At 40.8% G+C, this 18,963-nt stretch overlaps 1 protein-coding gene across 2 annotated transcripts in view; it reads right to left on the reverse strand.

Moving 5' to 3' along the window:
- C23H9orf85 (chromosome 23 C9orf85 homolog) overlaps positions 1-18,963 on the reverse strand; it is a 225,471-nt gene that overhangs the window by 117,309 nt on the left and 89,199 nt on the right. For both annotated transcript variants that reach the window (XM_070248446.1, XM_070248447.1), the window contains exon 3: positions 1,246-1,320. In XM_070248446.1, coding sequence (XP_070104547.1) covers positions 1,246-1,320 — 75 coding nt within the window. The remainder of the gene's footprint in view (positions 1-1,245; positions 1,321-18,963) is intronic.

Raw genomic sequence — 18,963 nt, forward strand, 5'->3', positions numbered from 1 at the left:
CACCAGATTTGGTGGGGGGATGGGGACAGAAATATATAGAAGGAAATTTTCAAGATGAACTCGTTATAAATCGTTTTCCCTAATCTGCATAAATGAATGAGAGAACTGATTTTAACAAAAATACTTGAAACTATTTAGAAAAACATCTACAGCTCATGTTGGGGGGGGGAGCATGGAGACATTCAGGTGGATTGTGTTTTACTTTTTGGTGTATGAATTTATGGCAAACAATGTAGTGTGAGTCTTTTCCATTTCTTCCTTATAAAAATCCTTAGAAAATGTAATTTAATGTTAGAAATCCTATATGTGAAAGAAGCCGCAATTGTCAGTGGCTCGATGAAGCAAAGTTAAAAACAAGCATGGGAAGTGCAGAAACAGACGTGTGTTTGAATAGCCTGCTGCTAATTGTGTCCTCGTTAAGCGTGTGAAAGTTCTGTGACACTGTCGCCGTACATTTTGTTAAATAGCCATCACTGAGAATCATATAGTATGCAGTTTAGGAGTTAACAGTGTCTACATTTTTTAAAGTTTTATATTAAGTGTTTATGTATTAGAAGAAACTGCAGTAGTACCAGTTTTTATTAGTCTGACTGTTTTCAGGTCTGGAGATCAGTCTTGACTACGTGGTTTCCTCTCTTCCTGGGTCAGCGGCATCTTTGCCTTGTCACATAAGATCCTAATTTGTTGGCTGATGCTTCCTTTCAGATGTGTTAGAGGCTTGATTAACAGGTCACAGGTGGCAGCTGCAGGGAGAACCTGGCGTGCAGTGGTGGGCCTGCAGCCAAAGGCCTTGCCTAAGAGCCTCTGTTTTTTATGCCTGTGGCACAGTGACAGGTCTACTTAGAGAGAATTCATAGGTGACAGGACTCTCAAAAGTCCACTCTCTGAGAGTGAGGGTCCCCACGCCATTTTGGAGTTAGAAGAGCCAGAGGAGTGTAAGTGGATCTGAGTCCCGTTCCATGATTCCTGCTCCTAACAGGGCTCTGTAACCTTCATGACTTGCGCCACCAACCCCATGGCAGTGACCTGGCACTCTTGCCTGGCTCTGCTGTAAGCAGGAACGCACAGTTGCTCTTTCAGCCTTCATCTCCAGTGCTCTCAGCCATGGAGGCATAAAAGCCTGCAGTCAGGCCTGGCACGTGACACGGTTCTGACCAGGGAGATGGAAGCAAAGTCCACTTGGGATTTATGAGGACAGCTTTGCTTTCCTGGCGAAAGTGCCAGTCTGTTCCTGTTCCCTCTTACCTGGAAAATGGATGTGAGGCTGATAGAGGAGAACCAATCTGACCTTCAGAGATGGAGCTGGGAAATAAATCCACCCTGTAAAAAGAGATGCAATCGTAAGCAAGGGTCAGAGAAATGAATTATAGAATAAGCCCTAGGAAGATGACAGATGTAGGGATTATCAGACACAGAATCTGAAATGACTGTTGCATATGTGTAAAGAAATAAAAGAGTGTCAAAATGGTAAAATAACAAGGTTCTATAAAAATTGGGCTGATTTAAGAATTGTCAAAATAGTATTTATAATGATAAAAATAATTGAAATTAAAATCTCAGTGGACGAGTTAAGAACAGTTCAGACACAGAATTGGTGAACTCTGACATCTGACGAAGGCTAGGACTGTGCTGTCGTGTGCCTATTATCTGTCACTCCAGATTCACCTTCCGTACTCTGTGATGTGGCTGTGACTCGACGTTTCTTTGACAGTTGACTTCCTTTTGGGTCAGGTCATACATGGAGTCTGAGCCCCAGCTTGTGTCCAGACAGCTCAGTTTGTCCGAGGACCTCCCCTGTACTTATTTCCCCTGATCCTGAGTGTATTTAGAGTACGCATACTTGACAACTGACCAAATCCCCACTTTGGTTCCCTGACCATAACAAGAGCCAAGTAGAAGCCAGAACAGTAAACCAAATCAATGCGACATCTCAGGAAATTTCAGAGAGCCATCGTCAAAAATCCTGAAAGATTCAGGGTAAAGGCTCCCCTCCTATGTGTTCAGACCAGACAGAAATTTGACAGATCTTGGAGAGTGACTGCATTATCATAAACTAATCAGGTGGTGACCTCCACTGCAGCTATTGTCCAGGATACAGAAAACAGATTTCCAAGGCTTGGTATAAAGAACATGTTGATCACAACACCATGGGGAAAAATCAGTACTTTAAAAATACAAAAATATCCCAATGGAAAGCTGTGTCAAAATGAATGATAATATGCAACATGCAAAGATTTATGGGATGCTGCTAATGCTTCCTTCAAAAGATTTATAACTTTAAATACATTTATTAGATAAGAAAAATCAATAATCTAAGCTTTGATCTCAAGCTAGAAAAAGAACAGCCAAAGAAACCAGACAAGAAAGAGTATATATTAGATAATTCTATATAAATTTTAAGAACAGGCAAAACTATAGGAAAAAAGGTCCAAGTGTTCCTGAGGACAGAGATGACTTGGGAGGATCATGAAGGCTGTTGGGTGCTTCCGTCTTACTGTCCTGTTTCTAGAGCTGGGGGATGGTTGCATCGTGTGCTCGCTTTGTGAAAATTCATCAAGCTCTATACTAACGTGTGTGCAGACAAAGATGCAAAGATGCAGCGGCAGTGTGAGCGTCTCCCTTAGAGACAGGGAGACACATATGACACCATGGAAGGGGAGGAGAGTGCTTCTCACACGTGGGAGATGGGATGATGGGGGCAAACAAGTCAATGTTTATTTTTCTTACTATGTCTTGTTGAATAATTTGATTCCTTAAAACTACATGCAGGTATTTCTTGATGAAAATAAAAATCAACCTTTAAAAAGTTAATGACACATTTATAGGATGTTCAAAAAGTTGGAAAACTGAGGATAAACTTATTTTTTAAACGGGGTATTGTATTTTCAAATAATATGCTCAGTATGTTTTTGTTCAATTTCCAAACACCTTTTTAGGTAAAGTACCTCTAAATTTAATGAGTCAAACAAGTGGAAAAAAAAATACACACATTATAAAGCAGCTCTGTCCAATAGAACTGTCTGCTATGAGGATAATGTTCCATTTCTTCACTCTCCAATAATTACTTTAACTAACCACATGTGCCTAGTGATGACTATATTAGACAATTCAGCTATAGAGGACCTAAAAAGTCTGAAAACATAGGGGGAAATGGTATATTTACTGTACTTTTTTCAGATTAACAATTGGACCCATTGCTTTAATTTTGAGGTATTTTATCTGAAAATGCATTGAGCATATTTCTTGAAAATAGAACTAACATACTATAAAATTGATTGTTTCTCATCTTTTTTGGATAACTATATATATGACACTTTCCTTCTACTTAGTTTGCTATTCTTTTAATAACTGCTCATTGATTTTCAGCCTTTATTTCCCACATGAGCATTTAGGTCTAAGAATCTCCCCTCAACTGACTACAGGTTGACCTGCTGGCGTGTGGACTCAGCCACTTGTAAAGGGAGTGAGCTGCCTGGCGTTTGTGTCTCAGCCTGGCTTTCCTGATGGCATTCCTGCACACAGTCACCTTCCCTTAAAGGTCTCAGCACATTGCATTAGTCAGTTAGGTCAAAAGGCCTTTAACAGAAGGGAGATGCATGTATCTGAGTGGCACTCATGAATACATGAGTTCCTGTACCAGCCCCACAGCAGTCTCTTCACAGCAGATTCCCACAGACTCCATGTCTCGCATTTTTATAATCGCCTTAGCTCTTCAACCCAGAGTGAACGCTCCTAGCAGCCCTGGACCGTATTTTCATTCCCCCAGCACCTATGTAAAGAAAGTGCTCTGTATGTAATTATACATTAATTAGAAGTAAGTGTATCTCTGATATTAGGGCTTTAATACAGCAACAGAATTAGATTTTTAAACCTGGCTCTGTCTCCCCCAGTTCCATTTTGTTCCCCAAGGCGAAATCTATGCTATGGATGAAACCTCTAGGGCTGAATTTTGTTATCTTGTGAGGCCTAGTTAAAGTGATTATGATGGTTATTAAATTACCTTGTATTTTTCTTATGGAAAGTTTGTGACTCCTAGAATTTTGTTATTTCTAATCCTTCATGAACTAATACTTTTAAAAATACGATAAAAATTAATTACGAGAAAAATAGTCGCACACTTCGATTTCTTGGCAATGTCAACATGCTATAGAAGATTCTAAGCACTCACAGTTTCAGTAACAGGCATTCACAGGCCAGGAGCGGTCACAGACCACACTTTGGGTGGCCCTGGTCTAGGGGCCTTCGGCTTTCCCTGTGAGCTAAAGCAGGGCAAACAAATCTTTTTGTAAAGGGCCAGACAGTGAATTCTTTAGGTTTTGCCAAAGTGAAAATCCACCATAGATGACATGCAAATGAATGGGCGTGGCTACGTCAAACCTCCCTTGACTGAGGCAGCAGAAGGGCTGGGCTCACAGGTCCACCGTTTGCCACCTCCTGAGTGAGAGGGCTTTTTTCCAACCTTTATTAGGGCACAGTGAGAAAGTAAGCCTCTTTTTCCGAATTACTATGCAGGTTTTATGTAATTCATGTGCACATTTAATTTTGAGGTGAAACCGGGGGAGATAGGTATGGCTGCAAAGTGGTGCTGGCATCTTCAAATCCGAGTGTCCAAGTGAGTTGAAAATGTTTACTGTTCCAGCTGGAGGTGTAGATGAGCACAGGACGCCAGATGCAGTAAATAAGGGAGCGTCATGTCCCTTCACTCCTTCCAGTACCTTCCAGATGTGGAGGAAAGGACAGCAGCACGGGGGACTTTTCTGCAAATGCCAAAGGTCTCCCAAAGCCTACATTTGAGGAAAGATGAATTTGCTCTTGTAGACATCCTCTGGTGTCTGTCATATAGTGTTTATTGAAAAAAGTTTTCGAGAAAGAAATGAGAAAGGAAACAGATGGCGCCAAAAGACGGAGAAGAACCTTACAGATTTCTTCTCTCTTGGCTGCTTCGAGCAGCTGACAAGCTATCAGGAAAAACGGAGCAGGGGATGAGGTGCAGCCTCCTGGACCATCCGTGTGGTCCCCACCTCCGTTCCAGCACTCCCAGCCCTTCAGCTATGTAAACAGAGCTCTGGGTGGGTGAGGTTGGCCTCCCCCGACCCTCCTCCATCCTTCAAAGCACGGCGGAGACTTCCAAGTAGGTTACATATGACAGTAACAAACTGACGGGGTGGTTTGTCTTTTTGTTTTTAGTCCAGAGGGAATGGAAACCGGAAAAAAAAGACTGATTTGGGACAATGTAAAGCCCTCCCCACCGATTGCCTTGGAAGGAGTGTAGAGCTGCACGGAGGTGAGGCCCAGGGTCAGAATGTGTGCATGTGCGTCTTTTCTAAAAGGGCCAATTTAAAAACGGCAACGGGAAAAGTTTACACTTCAACTGTTGTACAGTTTACCAGTGTATAACACACAAGGCACAGCCACATCTGTCATCGCAAATGCCTTGGCCAGTGTCCCACAGAGCTAAGATGGACAGGAAGATATCCTGGACTGGAAGACCAGCTCTCTTTCAATTAAGCTTTTTTTGTTTGTTTGATTTTTTGAGGAAGATCAGCCCTGAGCTAACATCTGCTGCCAATCCTCCTCTTTTTGCTGAGGAAGACTGGCCCTGAGGTAACATCCGTGCCCATCTTCCTCTACTTTCTATGTGGGACGCCTACCACAGCATGGCTTGATAAGCGGTGCTGTGTCTGCACCGAGGATCCGAACCGGCGAACCCCGGGCTGCCCAAACGAACATGCACACTTAACCGCTGCACCAGCTGGCTGGCCCCTCAACTAAGCTTTTCATTCTGAAAAGAAGTTCTTCCTCTTCCACATCAAGCCGTCTTCCTTAGTGTTTTCCTTGTATCTATGTGTTTTGTAGATTTTAGAGAGCTCTTCATCTCTTTTCCAACAAAACTACCACAAAGCCTCACGTTGCTCTGAATGTGTTGATGTCACAGTTAGCTTCATGGGCATGCCACATGTCACGCAGGGCTTGATGCTTAGAAAGGCCCCGTGCTCAGTTTCAAAGCTCTGCTGTTGCATCTTGAGATTCTTAATAATTTTACACTGAGCCCCACGAATTATGCGGCTGCCTCTGACTGACTGAATTCGTTTTCTGAGAAACCACATCCAGATGGTTGGCTTGAGAACATTGTCTGATTTCTCTCAGTTTCCACAGTACAGTGGCCTGCCTGCCTAGGATGGGCAGCAGGAAAGTAATAACACTGAGGTAGTACCTTACAGCTTAGAACAGATTTTCACATGCATGATCTCCTTTAATCCTCACAAGCAAATGTCAGGAGGCGAGCTGACTTAAGGCCATCAGAAATCCACCCACAGGGGGCAAAATTGATTCCACAGGCAAACAGCAAACAGCTCTTTAAAAGTGAAAATCAACAGCAAAGCAGGACAGAGAAATTATCCACATGTTATACAGCTGTGCTGCAAAGGAAGTTACAAAGGCAATAAAGGACTCAGCATGGAGTTTGGCCAAAGGGATCACGGGCAATAAAAATTCCAATCCCGGCAGAGAAAGAGAGAAGAGAGGGAGGAAGAGAGAGAGAGAGAGAGATTGCTCCTGGAGCACCCTGGGGCATCAGCCACAAAGACCCTTCATGATCCCCCACAGCCCAGGGGTGCGTCTCACAAAATCCAGCTGAAAACTCCTTTGTGAAAGATTCTATCTTTGCCCCGTCACTTCTTGATTAGCAATTTGATTTGGTTTCTGTGTCCCTTTGTTCCAGGAATAGGTCAATACTGAAAACACTGCTCATGTCACCTTTATAAGCTTGCTGGCCTGAGACCTGGAATCTGGAACCCAGACCAAGTATAGCCTTTTGACAGTCCCGCAGCCCCCAGACTGTGGGTTTTCACTTGCCTCCACCCAGTTATCTGACTTTCTGACCTCCTTCCGCTGCCGGCCTCGTTTGCACAGCTCCAGTTCCACCCTGACGTCTGAAGTCGAGGCCACTACTGCTTGCTGCCCGCTGTTGGCTGGCTGGATCCGAGCGGAGGGGCACGATGAGCGGCAACAGCCATTTGGGGGCTGAAGGAGGCCGAGGAGGATGCCTTCCTGAGTTTTCACCTCCACACTTCAGACAGGCCCATTTCCCCAACTCTGTTCTCAGGGCTCTTTCAAATCCTCTATCCCAAGGGTTTTTCTACAGGATTCAAAGTAGAAGTGACCTAGAGAAAGACAGGATTGCTGTCCTCCTTCCTTCTCCAATGTTCTCAGCACACCACATGGAAGTTTATCTGTGGCTTTGTAGCCAAACTCCAACATTTGAGTTTTTCAAGGCTTAGGGAGAAAGGAGGGATTTATTGTAGAGCATGGATTGTCTTAGACAATCAGGTATAAATAGGACTTCTATTCAGAAGCTACTCTACTGGGGTAGAACTATGGCTGCTCTTTAGAGACTGAAAAGCTGTGGGGAGATAAACAGATTTTGTTAGAGCTCAAACAGTTGTCCAGTGTGTTTATTGAATTTATGGCCCTTTAACCAAAACTTTTTTCACTTCAACGAAGAATGAATTTTATTTTCTCCTGGTTTTAGAACAAATCACTGTGGGGATTTCTGACAGAACCATCGCCTGTTTCTCTATCTGTTGAGAAATCAAGCAAGAAAATCCAGTTAATGATCTGGTTATGTAAACCTGCTCATTGGAGTGCATTTGCTCGGCTGAGAAGAAGGCTCCGTTAATAAGTGCTCAGTGGGTGTGTCTTTGCTTCCAGATTAAGTGTCAAGAACAAGTAAAGTCTACACTTCTCTCCCTCACGTGATCTTACTTCACAAATCCTTTCAAAATAGCAGTTTCATGGGAGAGAGACTATCAATGAGCTTTCACTGCTACTAAAATGATATGGGAGTGAGCAGGGGGCGGCCACATTAGTACTTATAGAACCCCTTCTGTATATCAGGCCCATTGCGTATATAATCTCATTTGTTCCTCACGGCAACCTTGGGAGGTCTGGAGTTCATTTTCCATACATAGCAGAGAACCAGAGAAATTCAGTAACTTGCCCAAGATTCCACACAAGGAAGAGTCAGAACTGGAATTCCATCCCAGGAATCTTTAACCCCCAAACTCATGATAATTCTGCTATGCCAAACCACCTTTATAAAAATGAATACTGGAATGGCGAATCTAATCAGGGCATCTTCCACCCACATTTTTTTAAAACAGAGCTTCATACTGAGGAATAGTCTGTGAATGGACAGAATGAGAGTTAATTATTGAAACTGAAGTGAGCGCGCAGTTCTCAAGCTGGCGCTGAGCCAATGTCTTTTGACGTTTGTGGAACTTTCCCATCTCTCAGGGTCTCTGGTGCCTTGAGAAACAGGAGCACAGAAGGGGAAGTGACGTAGGCAGAGAAGCTAGGGCCCACCAAACACAGTTTGCCTGCTACGTTTGTCTTGCTTCTAGGAGCTTCAAGGGCCCAGGCTGGCCCGAGGACTAATGTCTTTTATCACATTTAGTGGAAATTGACCTGTGACTTCAAGTTCATAGGAAAGGGGCTCGTCATTTTACAGACCACGGGAGAGTCGGGATAGAGACTCGCCGTCCACGCTCACTGAGCTCTGCGGATCCAGTTTCCTCCTAAACTCGGCCCTCAACTCTTCTCTCAAAAGAGTGTGTAGATGCATCGATTTGCTTTTTCTAACAGTCTCTGTGTTCCAACGGCTTTATTGTTTTTTTCTCTGAATGCTGGCTCTGCTTGCATTCTGCCTCATTTTGTGGTTACTTGTACACATATCTGGTTTTCCACCTCAATATTAAGCTCTTTGGGGGCAGATCCCATCTTGTTGATCTTTGCTTTCTGCACTTCAGCTTGCATGATCCACGTAGGTTTTTAATTTTAGAAATACACTTGAAGTGGTAGTGTACATAAACATTTATATCTTGCTTATTATATTTAACTTTTATAGCATATTTTGTGTAGTCCTTATAAACTTACTGTTAAAGTTATTTTAAATTATAAACAAGAAAGAACTTTTTTGTGAACACTTTGGTTCTGTTTATAATATTTCCCAGCAAGGAATTGGTGAATTCAACTAGAACAAACATTGAAAAGACTCGAGACATTTTGCCAACTTGATTTCTAAAAGAGTGTCACTGGCTCTGGCAGGCAGAACCCTAAAATAGCCCCCCAGATCTCCACTCTGATCCCCAGGACTGCGAATGTGGTGAGACTTCACGCCTGTGATTCTGTCACAGTGCAGCCAGAGGGAGATTCTCCGCGTGGGCCTAATCGAATCACAGGAGCCTCTTAAAGTGGAGTTTTCTTCAGCTGGTAGCAAGAGGGAGAGTCAGAAGTGTCAGAGCATGAGAAGGATGCAACGCATGGATGTTGACTTTGAAGACAGGGGGCAAGGGGGCATCCACAAGACCAGAGAGTGGTCTCTAGGAGCTGAGAGTGACCCCTGGCCGACAGCCAGAGAGAAAGCAGGGACCTCAATCCTAGAGACACAGGAAGATGAATTCTGCCAGCAGATGAATACCCTGGGAAACGATTCTTCTCCAGAGCCTGCAGGTCCAAGCTTGCCTGGCTGACACCATGTGAAAGCCTAAGCAGAGACCCTGGTCAAGCCCACCAGGACTTCTGACCTATAAAACTGTGAGATCGTAACTGGATATTATTTTAAGCTGCTAAACGTGTTGTAGTCTGTTATACAGTAGTAGAAAATGAATATACTGGCTTACTCTATGGCAAGTAATACATGAAATTGTCCGTGTCACTACAGGTAGCAGGGGACAGAACTCCAGAATTGTGTGCTATAATTAAAACAGTCTTTGCTAAGACACTATTATTGGTTAAATTTGTTTTTCTTTGATTGCTGGTGGAAACAAGCAAAAAAAAATTTTGTTGCCTTCTGATAGCATTGGAGTAGGGAAACTAATAAAAAAAAACCCAAGAAATTCTAGATCAGACATTTGATATTGAGAGAAAGAAAACAACCACAGAAGAAAAGATTCTGCCTAAAAAATAGTGGTGTGTTGGATCTGGCTCCTCCCAGCTTATGAAAGCCAATTGTTAATTTTTCAGGAATCTTGCGAGTCCGTTGTTAGACACAGCTATTAGTAAAAATTAAGTCACAAAACTTTCAATTAAAGTTACAGGACTGGCCCTGTTGCCTAGTGGTTAAGTTTGGTGCACTCCACTTCAGCAGCCCAGGTTCACAGGGTCAGATCCCGGGTACAGACCTACATCACTCATCGACCATGCTGTGGCAGCAATCCACATATAAAAAAACAGAGGAAGATTGGCACAGATGTTAGGTCAGGGCTAATCTTCCTCAGCAAAAAAGAAAAAAGTTATATTAAAAACATAGGTAGAGGCGCCAGCCCAGTAGCATAGTGGTTAAGTTCACGTGCTTCACTTCAGTGGCCCAGAGTTTGTGGGTTCGGATCCTGGGTGCAGACCTAGCACCGCTCATCAGGCCATGCAGTGGTTGCATCCCATATAAAATAGAGGCAGATTGGCACAGATGTTAGCCCAGCAACAATCTCCCTCAAGCAAAAAGAAGAAGATTGGCAACAGATGTTAGCTCAGGGCCAATCTTCTTCATGAAACAACAAAAACAACAAGAACAACAACAACATAGGTAGCAAATACCCCAAACTCAATACTTCCTAATTATTTTACTTTTTTTGTGTGTGCGAGAAAGATTGGCTCTGAGCTAACATCTGTGTCAATCTTCCTCTGTTTTGTACGTGGGATGCCCCCACAGTGTGGCCTGATGAGCGGTGCTAGGTCCACATCCAGGATCCAAACCCATGAACCCTGGGCCACTGAAGCAGAGCACATGAACTTAACCACTATACCGCTGGGCTGGCCCCTTACATTTTACTATCAGGTATGCTCTTGAGGTTATTTACATCTAATGTATCTGTATGGCAGAAATATTGTATAAAGGCTCATGTCTTTCACCTGATACTACTACAAATGCCCTGGCAAAGGATCAGTTCATCAAACACCGTGAAAAACTACAGTAACACTTCAGAGCAGAAGGAAAATGACAAGTCTCCAGAAACCAATCCTGAAGCCACAGAAATTTATAATCTAAATGACAGAGAATTTAAAATAGTTGTCACAAAGAAACTCAATGAGTTACAAGAAAACTCAGAGATACAGCTCAATGACCTCAGAAATAAAATTAATGAGCAGAAGGAATACTTCAACAAAGAGGTTGAAACTCTAAAAAATAAAAAAGAAACAGATATTCTGGAAATGATGAACACAATTAATGAGATAAAAAAATAATCTAGAATGCTTAAATAACAGAGCTGACCTTATGGAGGACAGAAATAGTGATTTAAAGGATAGAAATATAGAAATACTTCAGGTGAAGGAGGAGAGAGAACTAAGATTTTTGAGAAATGAAGAAATCCTTTGAGAAATACCTGACTCAATTAGGAAATGCAAAATAAGGATTATTGGTATTCTAGAGGGAGAAAGGAGTAGAGAGCTTCTTAAAAAGAAATACTAGCTGAGAACTTCCAAAACCTAGAGAAAGAACTGGACTTACAGGTATATGAAGCCAACAGAACTCCTATTTACATCAATGAAAAAAGACCTTCTCCAAGGCATATAATAGTAAAACTGGTAAAAATGAATGACAAAGAAAAAATATTAAGGGCAGCAAGGCAGAAGAAAATAATGTACAAAGGAACCTCTATTAGACTTTCAGAGAATTTCTCAGCAGAAACCTTACAGGCTAGGAGAGAGAGGGATGATATATTCAAAATTCTGAGAGACAAAAACTTTCAGCCAAGAATACTCTATCCAGTGAAACTATCCTTCAGATAAAATGGGAAATAAAAGCTTTCTCAGATAAACAAAAGCTGAGGTAGTTCATTGTCACTAGACCTCCCCTATAAGAAATGATGAAGGAAGCCCTCATAGCTGAAACAAAAGGCAAAGCTTAGAACAAGGAGATAAATAGTCAGACAAAATCAGAAAATTTCTTCTCTCTGTCAGAACAGATTAGCAAATACTAATTATAAGATAAAAGATAAAGGGAAGGAAAGCTTCAAAAATAACTATAAACACTTCAATTTAGTCACAAACTCACAGCATGAAACAGAATAATTTTTAACAATAATAACTCAGAAGGGGAAGAGGAAAGGAATGGAATTTGCTTAGGCTAATGGAAATAAGAGGCTATCAGAAAATGGACTATCTCATCCATGAGATCTTTTATACAAACGTCATGGTAACCACTAAACAAAAAATCAGAGCAGAGCCACAAATCATAAATAAACAGAAAACTGAGAAAACCATCATAGAAAATCACCAAACTGAAATGGCAGTCAGAAATACAAGGAAAGAGAAACAATGCAAATATAGAATAATCAGAACAAAAGAGAGAGACTGGCAGTATTAAGCCCTCATATATTAATTATCACTCTAAATGTAAATGGATTGAATTCTCCAATCTAAAGACACAGACTGGCAGGATGGATTAAAAAACAAGACCCAACAATATGCTGCCTCCAGGAAACACATCTCAGTTCTAAAGAAAAACACAGGCTCAGAGTGAAGGGATGGAAGACCATACTCCAAGCAAATGGCAAAAAAAAAAAAAAGAAAGAAAGAAAGCAGGCGTTGCCATACTTATATCAGACAAAGCTGACTTCAAGATAAAAAAGACAGTGAGAGACAAAGATCTGCAGTTTATAATGATAAAAGGGACATCCCACCAAGAGGACATAACACTTACAAATACATGTGCACCTAATACTGGAGCACCAAAGTATACAAAGCAAATATTAACAAACCTAAAGAGAGAAATGAACAGCAACACAATAATCGTAGGGGACCTCAACACCCCACTTAAATCAATGGACAGATCATCCAGACAGAAATTCAATGGGAAATAGTGGATTTAAATGAAACTCTAGATCAGATAAACTTAATAGATACATATTGAACATTCCATCCAAAAACAGCAGAATACACATGCTTATCAAGTGCACATGGAACATTCTCAAAGATTGACCGTAAGTTGTGAAACAAGGCAAACCTCAATAAACTTAAGAATATTGAAATCATATCAAGCATATTTTCTGACCTTAATGTTATGAAACTAGAAATCAACTGCAGGAAAAAAGCTGGGAAAATCATGAATATGTGGAGACTAAACAACATGCTACTGAACAATTGAATCAATGAAGAAATCAAAGGAGAAATCAAAAAATACCTGGAGACAAATGAAAATGAAAATAAAACATACCAACTCTTATGGGATGCAGCAAAAGCAATCTTAAGAGGGAAATTCACAGCAATACAGGCCCACTTCAACAAAGAAAAACCTCAAGTAAGTAATCTTAAACTACACCTAACAGAACTAGAAAAAGAAGAACAAACAAAGTTGAAAGTCAGCAGAAGTAGGGAAATAATAAAAATTAGAGCAGGAATAAATGAAATAGAGACTAGAAAAATGGTAGAAAGGATCAATGAAACTAAGACCTGGTTCTTCGAGAAGATAAAGAAAATTGACAAACCCTTAGCCGGATTCACTAAGAAAAACAGAGAGAAGGTTCAAATAAATAAAATTATAAATGAAAGGGGAGAAATTTCAATGGATGCTGCAGAAACAAAGGATTATAAGAGAATACTATGAAAAACTACATGCCAACAAATTGGACAACCTAGAAGAAATGGATAAATTCTTAGACTCATACAACTCCCAAAACTGAATCAATAAGAAATAGAGAATCTGAATAGACCAATTACAAGTAGAGAGATTGAAACAGTAATCAAAAACCTCCCAAAAAACAAAAGTCCAGGACCAGATGGCTTCTCTGGAGAATTCTGTCAAAGATTCAAAATTTAATACCTATCCTTCTCAAACTATGCCAAAAAATTGAAGAAGACAGAACACTTCCTAACTCACTCTATGAGGTCAACATTACCCTGATCCCCAAACCAGAAATGGACAACACACAGAAGGAAAATTACAGGCCAATATTGCTGATGAGCATAGATGTAAAAATCCTCAACAAAATATTGGCAAATCAAATAGAGTAATACATTGAAAGGATCATATACCATGATGAACCAGATTTACACCAGGGATATACAGATATACACCAGGGATATACTCAAATGATCATCTCAATAGATGCAGAAAAAGCATTTTAGAAGATTCAACACCAATTTATGATAAAAATGCACAATACAAAGGGTATAGAGGGAAAGTACCTCAACACAATAAAAGCCATATATGACAAACCCACAGCCAACATCATACTCAATGGTGAAAAACTGAAAGCCATCCCCCTGAGAAAAGGAACAAGACAAGGTTGTCCACTCTCACCACTCCTATTCAACTTAGTACTGGAGGTGTTGGCCAGAGAAATTAAGCAAGAAAAAGAAATAAAAGATATCCAAATTGGAAAGGAGGACTGAAACTCTTGCTGTTTGCAGATAACATTATTCTATATATAGAAAACCCAAAAAAATCCACCAGAAAACTATTAGAAATAATCAACTAATACAGCAAAGTTGCCGGGTACAAAATCAACTTATAAAAACCAGTTGCATTTCTATACACTAACAATGAACTAGCAGAAAGAGAAGTCAAGAATACAATCCCATTTACTATCACAAGAAAAAGAATAAAATATTTAGGAATAAATTTAACCAAAGAAGTGAAAGACCTATACACTGGAAACTATAAGACATTATTGAAAGAAATCAAGGATATAAAGAAATGGAAAAATATTCCACACTCATGGAATGGAAGAATGAACATAGTTAAAATGTCCATACTGCCTAAAGTAATCTACAGATTCACTGCAATCCCAATCAGAAGCGCAATGACATTCTTCGTGGAAATAGAACAAAGAATTCTAAAATTTATATGGAACAACAAAAGACCCCAAATAGCCAAAGCAATCCTGAGAAAAAAGAGCAAAGCTGGAGGAATCACAATCCCTGACTTCAAAATATACTACAAAGCTATAATAATCAAAATAGCATGGTACTGGCACAAAAATAGACACATAGATCAATGGAACAGAATTGAAAGCCCAGGAATAAAACCACACCTCTGTGGACAGCTAGTCTTCAACAAAGGAGCCAAGAACATACAATGGAGAAAGAAAATTCTCTTCAATAAATGGTGTTGGGAAAACTGGGCAGCCACGTGCAAAAGAATGAAAGTAGGACCATTTTCTTACACCATACACAAAAGTTAACTCAAAATGGACTAAAGACTTGAATGTAAGACCTGAAACCATAAAACTCCTTGAAAAAAGTGTAGGCAGTACACTCTTTGACATCAGTCTTAGCAGCATCTTTTCAAATGCCATGTCTATTCAGGCAAGGGAAACAAAAGAAAAAATAAACAAATGGGACTACATCAGGCTAAAAAGCTTCTGCAAGGCAAAGGAAACCATGATCAAAACAAAAAGAGAACCCACCAACTGGGAGAAAATATTTGCAAATCATATATCCGACAATGGTTTAATGTCCAAAATATGTAAAGAACTTATCTAACTCAACAACAAAAAGACAAACAACCTGATCAAAAAATGGGCAGAGGATATGAAGAGACATTTTTCCAAAGAAGATATACAGATGGCTAACAGGCCCATGAAAAGATTTGCAACATCACTAGTTATTAGGGAAATGCAAATCAAAACTAGAATGAGATAGCACCGTACACATGTCAGAATGGTTATAATTAACAAGAGAAGAAATAAAAAATCTTGGAGAGGATGTGGAGAAAAGGGAACCCTCATATACTGTTAGTGGGAATGCAAACTGGTGCAGCCACTATGGAAAACTGTATGGAGATTTCTCCTAAAATTAAAAATAGAAGTACCACATGATCTAGCTATCCCACAATTGGGTATTTATCCAAAGAACTTGAAATCAACAATTTAAAGAGATTGACACACCCCTATGTTCATTGCAGCATTATTCACTATAGCTAAGAGGTGGAAGCAACCTAGGTGCCCATCAACTGATGAATAGATGAAGAAGATATGGTATATATATATAAAATAATACTACTCAGCAGTAAAAAAAGACTAAATTGTCCCATTTATAACAACATGAATGGACCTTGAGGGTATGATGTTAAGCAAAATAAGCAGACAGAGAAAGACAAACACCACATGATTTCACTCATATGTGAAAGATAAACAAACACATGGATAAAGGGAACAGATTAGTAGTTACCAAAGGGGAAGAGGGCTGGGGGTGGGCAAAAGGGGTAAAGGGGCACATATATATACCCACAGATAAAAATTAGACTGTTGGTGGTGAGCACAATGCAGTCTATACAGAAACTGACAAATAATAATGTACTCCTGCAATTACACAATGTTATAAGCCATTGTGACCACGATAAAATAATTTTTAAAAAGTAAAATAAAATTAACCAAGTTATTACTGAGAAAGTTGTTAGAATAGTGCTTGGTACATTATAAATAATTCATGTATATTAGTGATAATTACAAAGTGTATGATCAATCCTTATAACAAGCCTTGTAATTTAGATATTATTATCACTATCCTAGAATGTAAAGACTGAGGCTTAGAGAATTCAGACAACTTGCTTAAGGTCAAACAGCTAGTGAAGTGGGGTGATAGGATTTGAACTTCTCTCTTAAATACTGATATAACAAAGCAGTGCATTATCTGGAGGTAGACAAAAATGTTTCAAGTAAGACAGAAGAGAGAAAAGGAATCACTGTCAAAGATGAACTTCCAGCGGTCATCTGACCCACCTCAGCATCTCTGAACGTCGCACTCTGAAGCCGTCCTAGAAACCCGAAGGCTCACCCTTGGGTTCTCTGGGGCAAAACTATCAGCCGCATTAGGTTTTTTAAAATTTATTTTAGCTCCACTAACTTGTTGAAAACTAAATCCAGGCCTGCATAATGCTGAGCCTGCTCCACCTGGCCACCTGTCAGTGGTCTGAGTGAGGACACTTGTGCCCCAGTGGCCCAGCTTGCAGCAAGTCAAGCCTCGTCTCGCCTTCGGCAGTCAGGTGAGGAACAACGTCTACTCCAGGTCAGTCAGGAAGACTCGGAGGTGTGTGCGAGACGGGCTGAAAGGAGAACAAAAGCGTCAACGTGAACTGATTGTTGATAAAGATCACGTAAGACTCAAAAGGGAAAGCAAGAGGGAAAAGTGAAAACCGCACTTTCCACAGAGGGAACACACCAGACGGAAGTCAGAAGATCTGCTTTTTAGTCTTGGCTCCACCGTGTATTAGTAGCCACACATGGCAGCTTTGGGCAAGTCACTTAACCTCTCTGAGCCTCAGTTTCCTCATCTGTAAAATGGAGAGAACGATATCACTCTCACAGGATTGTGGTAGAGTCAAATCCTAATGTAATGATACACTGAGAGGGGAAACACTCTGTGAACTCTAAAGCAGCATAAACACTCTTTACTGATGTTGTTATCACAGACTGTTATTAAGATGAAAGGCGTCAATAGGAACCATCGGGAAGGAAGCTGATCAATACCGAATCAGCTCTAAAAGTTCTCAAAGCTAATACGCAAAGAAAGACAGTGGAGAGTTTAGCGGATCAGATCACAAGAAGAGTCCAACGCCACTGCTTACTCTGACGACTCTTGTGCATGACGCGACTGTGAAATCTCTGAGCCTCATGGCCTTGAAGAGGACCTCGCGCATAAGGACAAACGGTACCTGGGGCCTTAAAGAACCCGCTCTGAAGTTACCCCAAAATAATTACGTGCACTGGGACAGGGTGCAGAGGATCACATCTCTGCCTTTCCAAGGCAAAGAGACTTAACATAGGAAGCTTATGCTATGCGTGTGGAACACTGATTCTGCAAAAGGAACTAGTTCAGTTAAATATCTCCACTTATACCTCATTTATACCCCATTGATTCTCCATCAGCGATTTATGGTAACCACGCCTCTTCTCCAGTGAGGAGGTACAGGATTGTACCCCTTTTTGTGTATAAGAGTATTTAATGACTTGATCTGAGGAAGACAGAGATTCTTTATATGGGATCCGGGTCTTTTCAGGCACTTATTGGGATGAAGATGAAGGGCTAAGCCAGGTGGCCCCATCTCCTCTCTTGTCTGGCAGGGCCTTTTCTTCATTCACCTATGTGGCTGGTGTTTTTGTAAGGGCTGCTAATGTGTGAGGCTCTGTGCTGAGTGTTGTAGTGGCATGTGTGAAAAATAAGAGGTGTGTTTCTTCTAGGAGCTTACAATTTTCTTGGGAAGAGGTATATAAGAAGAGGAAGCTCTTGAAGGTCAAAGTCTTTGTATTACCCATCTTATATAAACAAGGTGCTCTTCATTAAACATGTGTGGAGTGAATGAATGAGGTAAATCAAAACACAAGGCAGTGTGTAGCACTATAATGACTGATACAAGCAGTAATGGCTGTAGGACGGAAAAGAAGAGAAGAGATGTGCAGATGGGAGCAAAAGCACTGGGGGAAAGTACAAGGTCACAGTCCTTCAATCTGGGTCTGGGAACTCTCAGTGCCTTAGGTTACTGACTGAGAAGAAGGAATTAGCAACAGGGCTATCATCAATCTTCCTCTTTACTGCGGCTGCCTGGGCAAACAAGGGATGACCCAGTGCAATCCTCTTCCAAACATGCTGGTAATCAGAGCTTCTGATAAACACACTAACAGTCTTTCCTAGCAGAAAAATAATAGAGAGTTCTTATCCGTGAAATGCTGTTCAAAGGATACACCTGTGTGTCTAGTTGCTTGTGGTAACTAAACCTGTAGTTTGTGGATTTATGGGGGCATGGCAGGTTGGAAGGTTAGCGGGGTATAAATGGAGATATTTAACTGAAACCGTTCCCTTTGTAAAACCACTGCTCCACATCCAGTGCTTAGCCCTCACATGGTAAGTCTGATCAGAACAAATCCTAATGCAGAAGAGAAAGAACCTACATTCACGGTCTTGGTCTTCTCTAAGGGAAGAATGCTCCGCCTCTGCCTTGTGATTGCTTGTCAGGACACCCCCATT

Source organism: Equus caballus, chromosome 23 (genome assembly GCF_041296265.1).
Source record: "Equus caballus isolate H_3958 breed thoroughbred chromosome 23, TB-T2T, whole genome shotgun sequence".
In the NCBI taxonomy this organism is placed as follows: domain Eukaryota; kingdom Metazoa; phylum Chordata; class Mammalia; order Perissodactyla; family Equidae; genus Equus; species Equus caballus.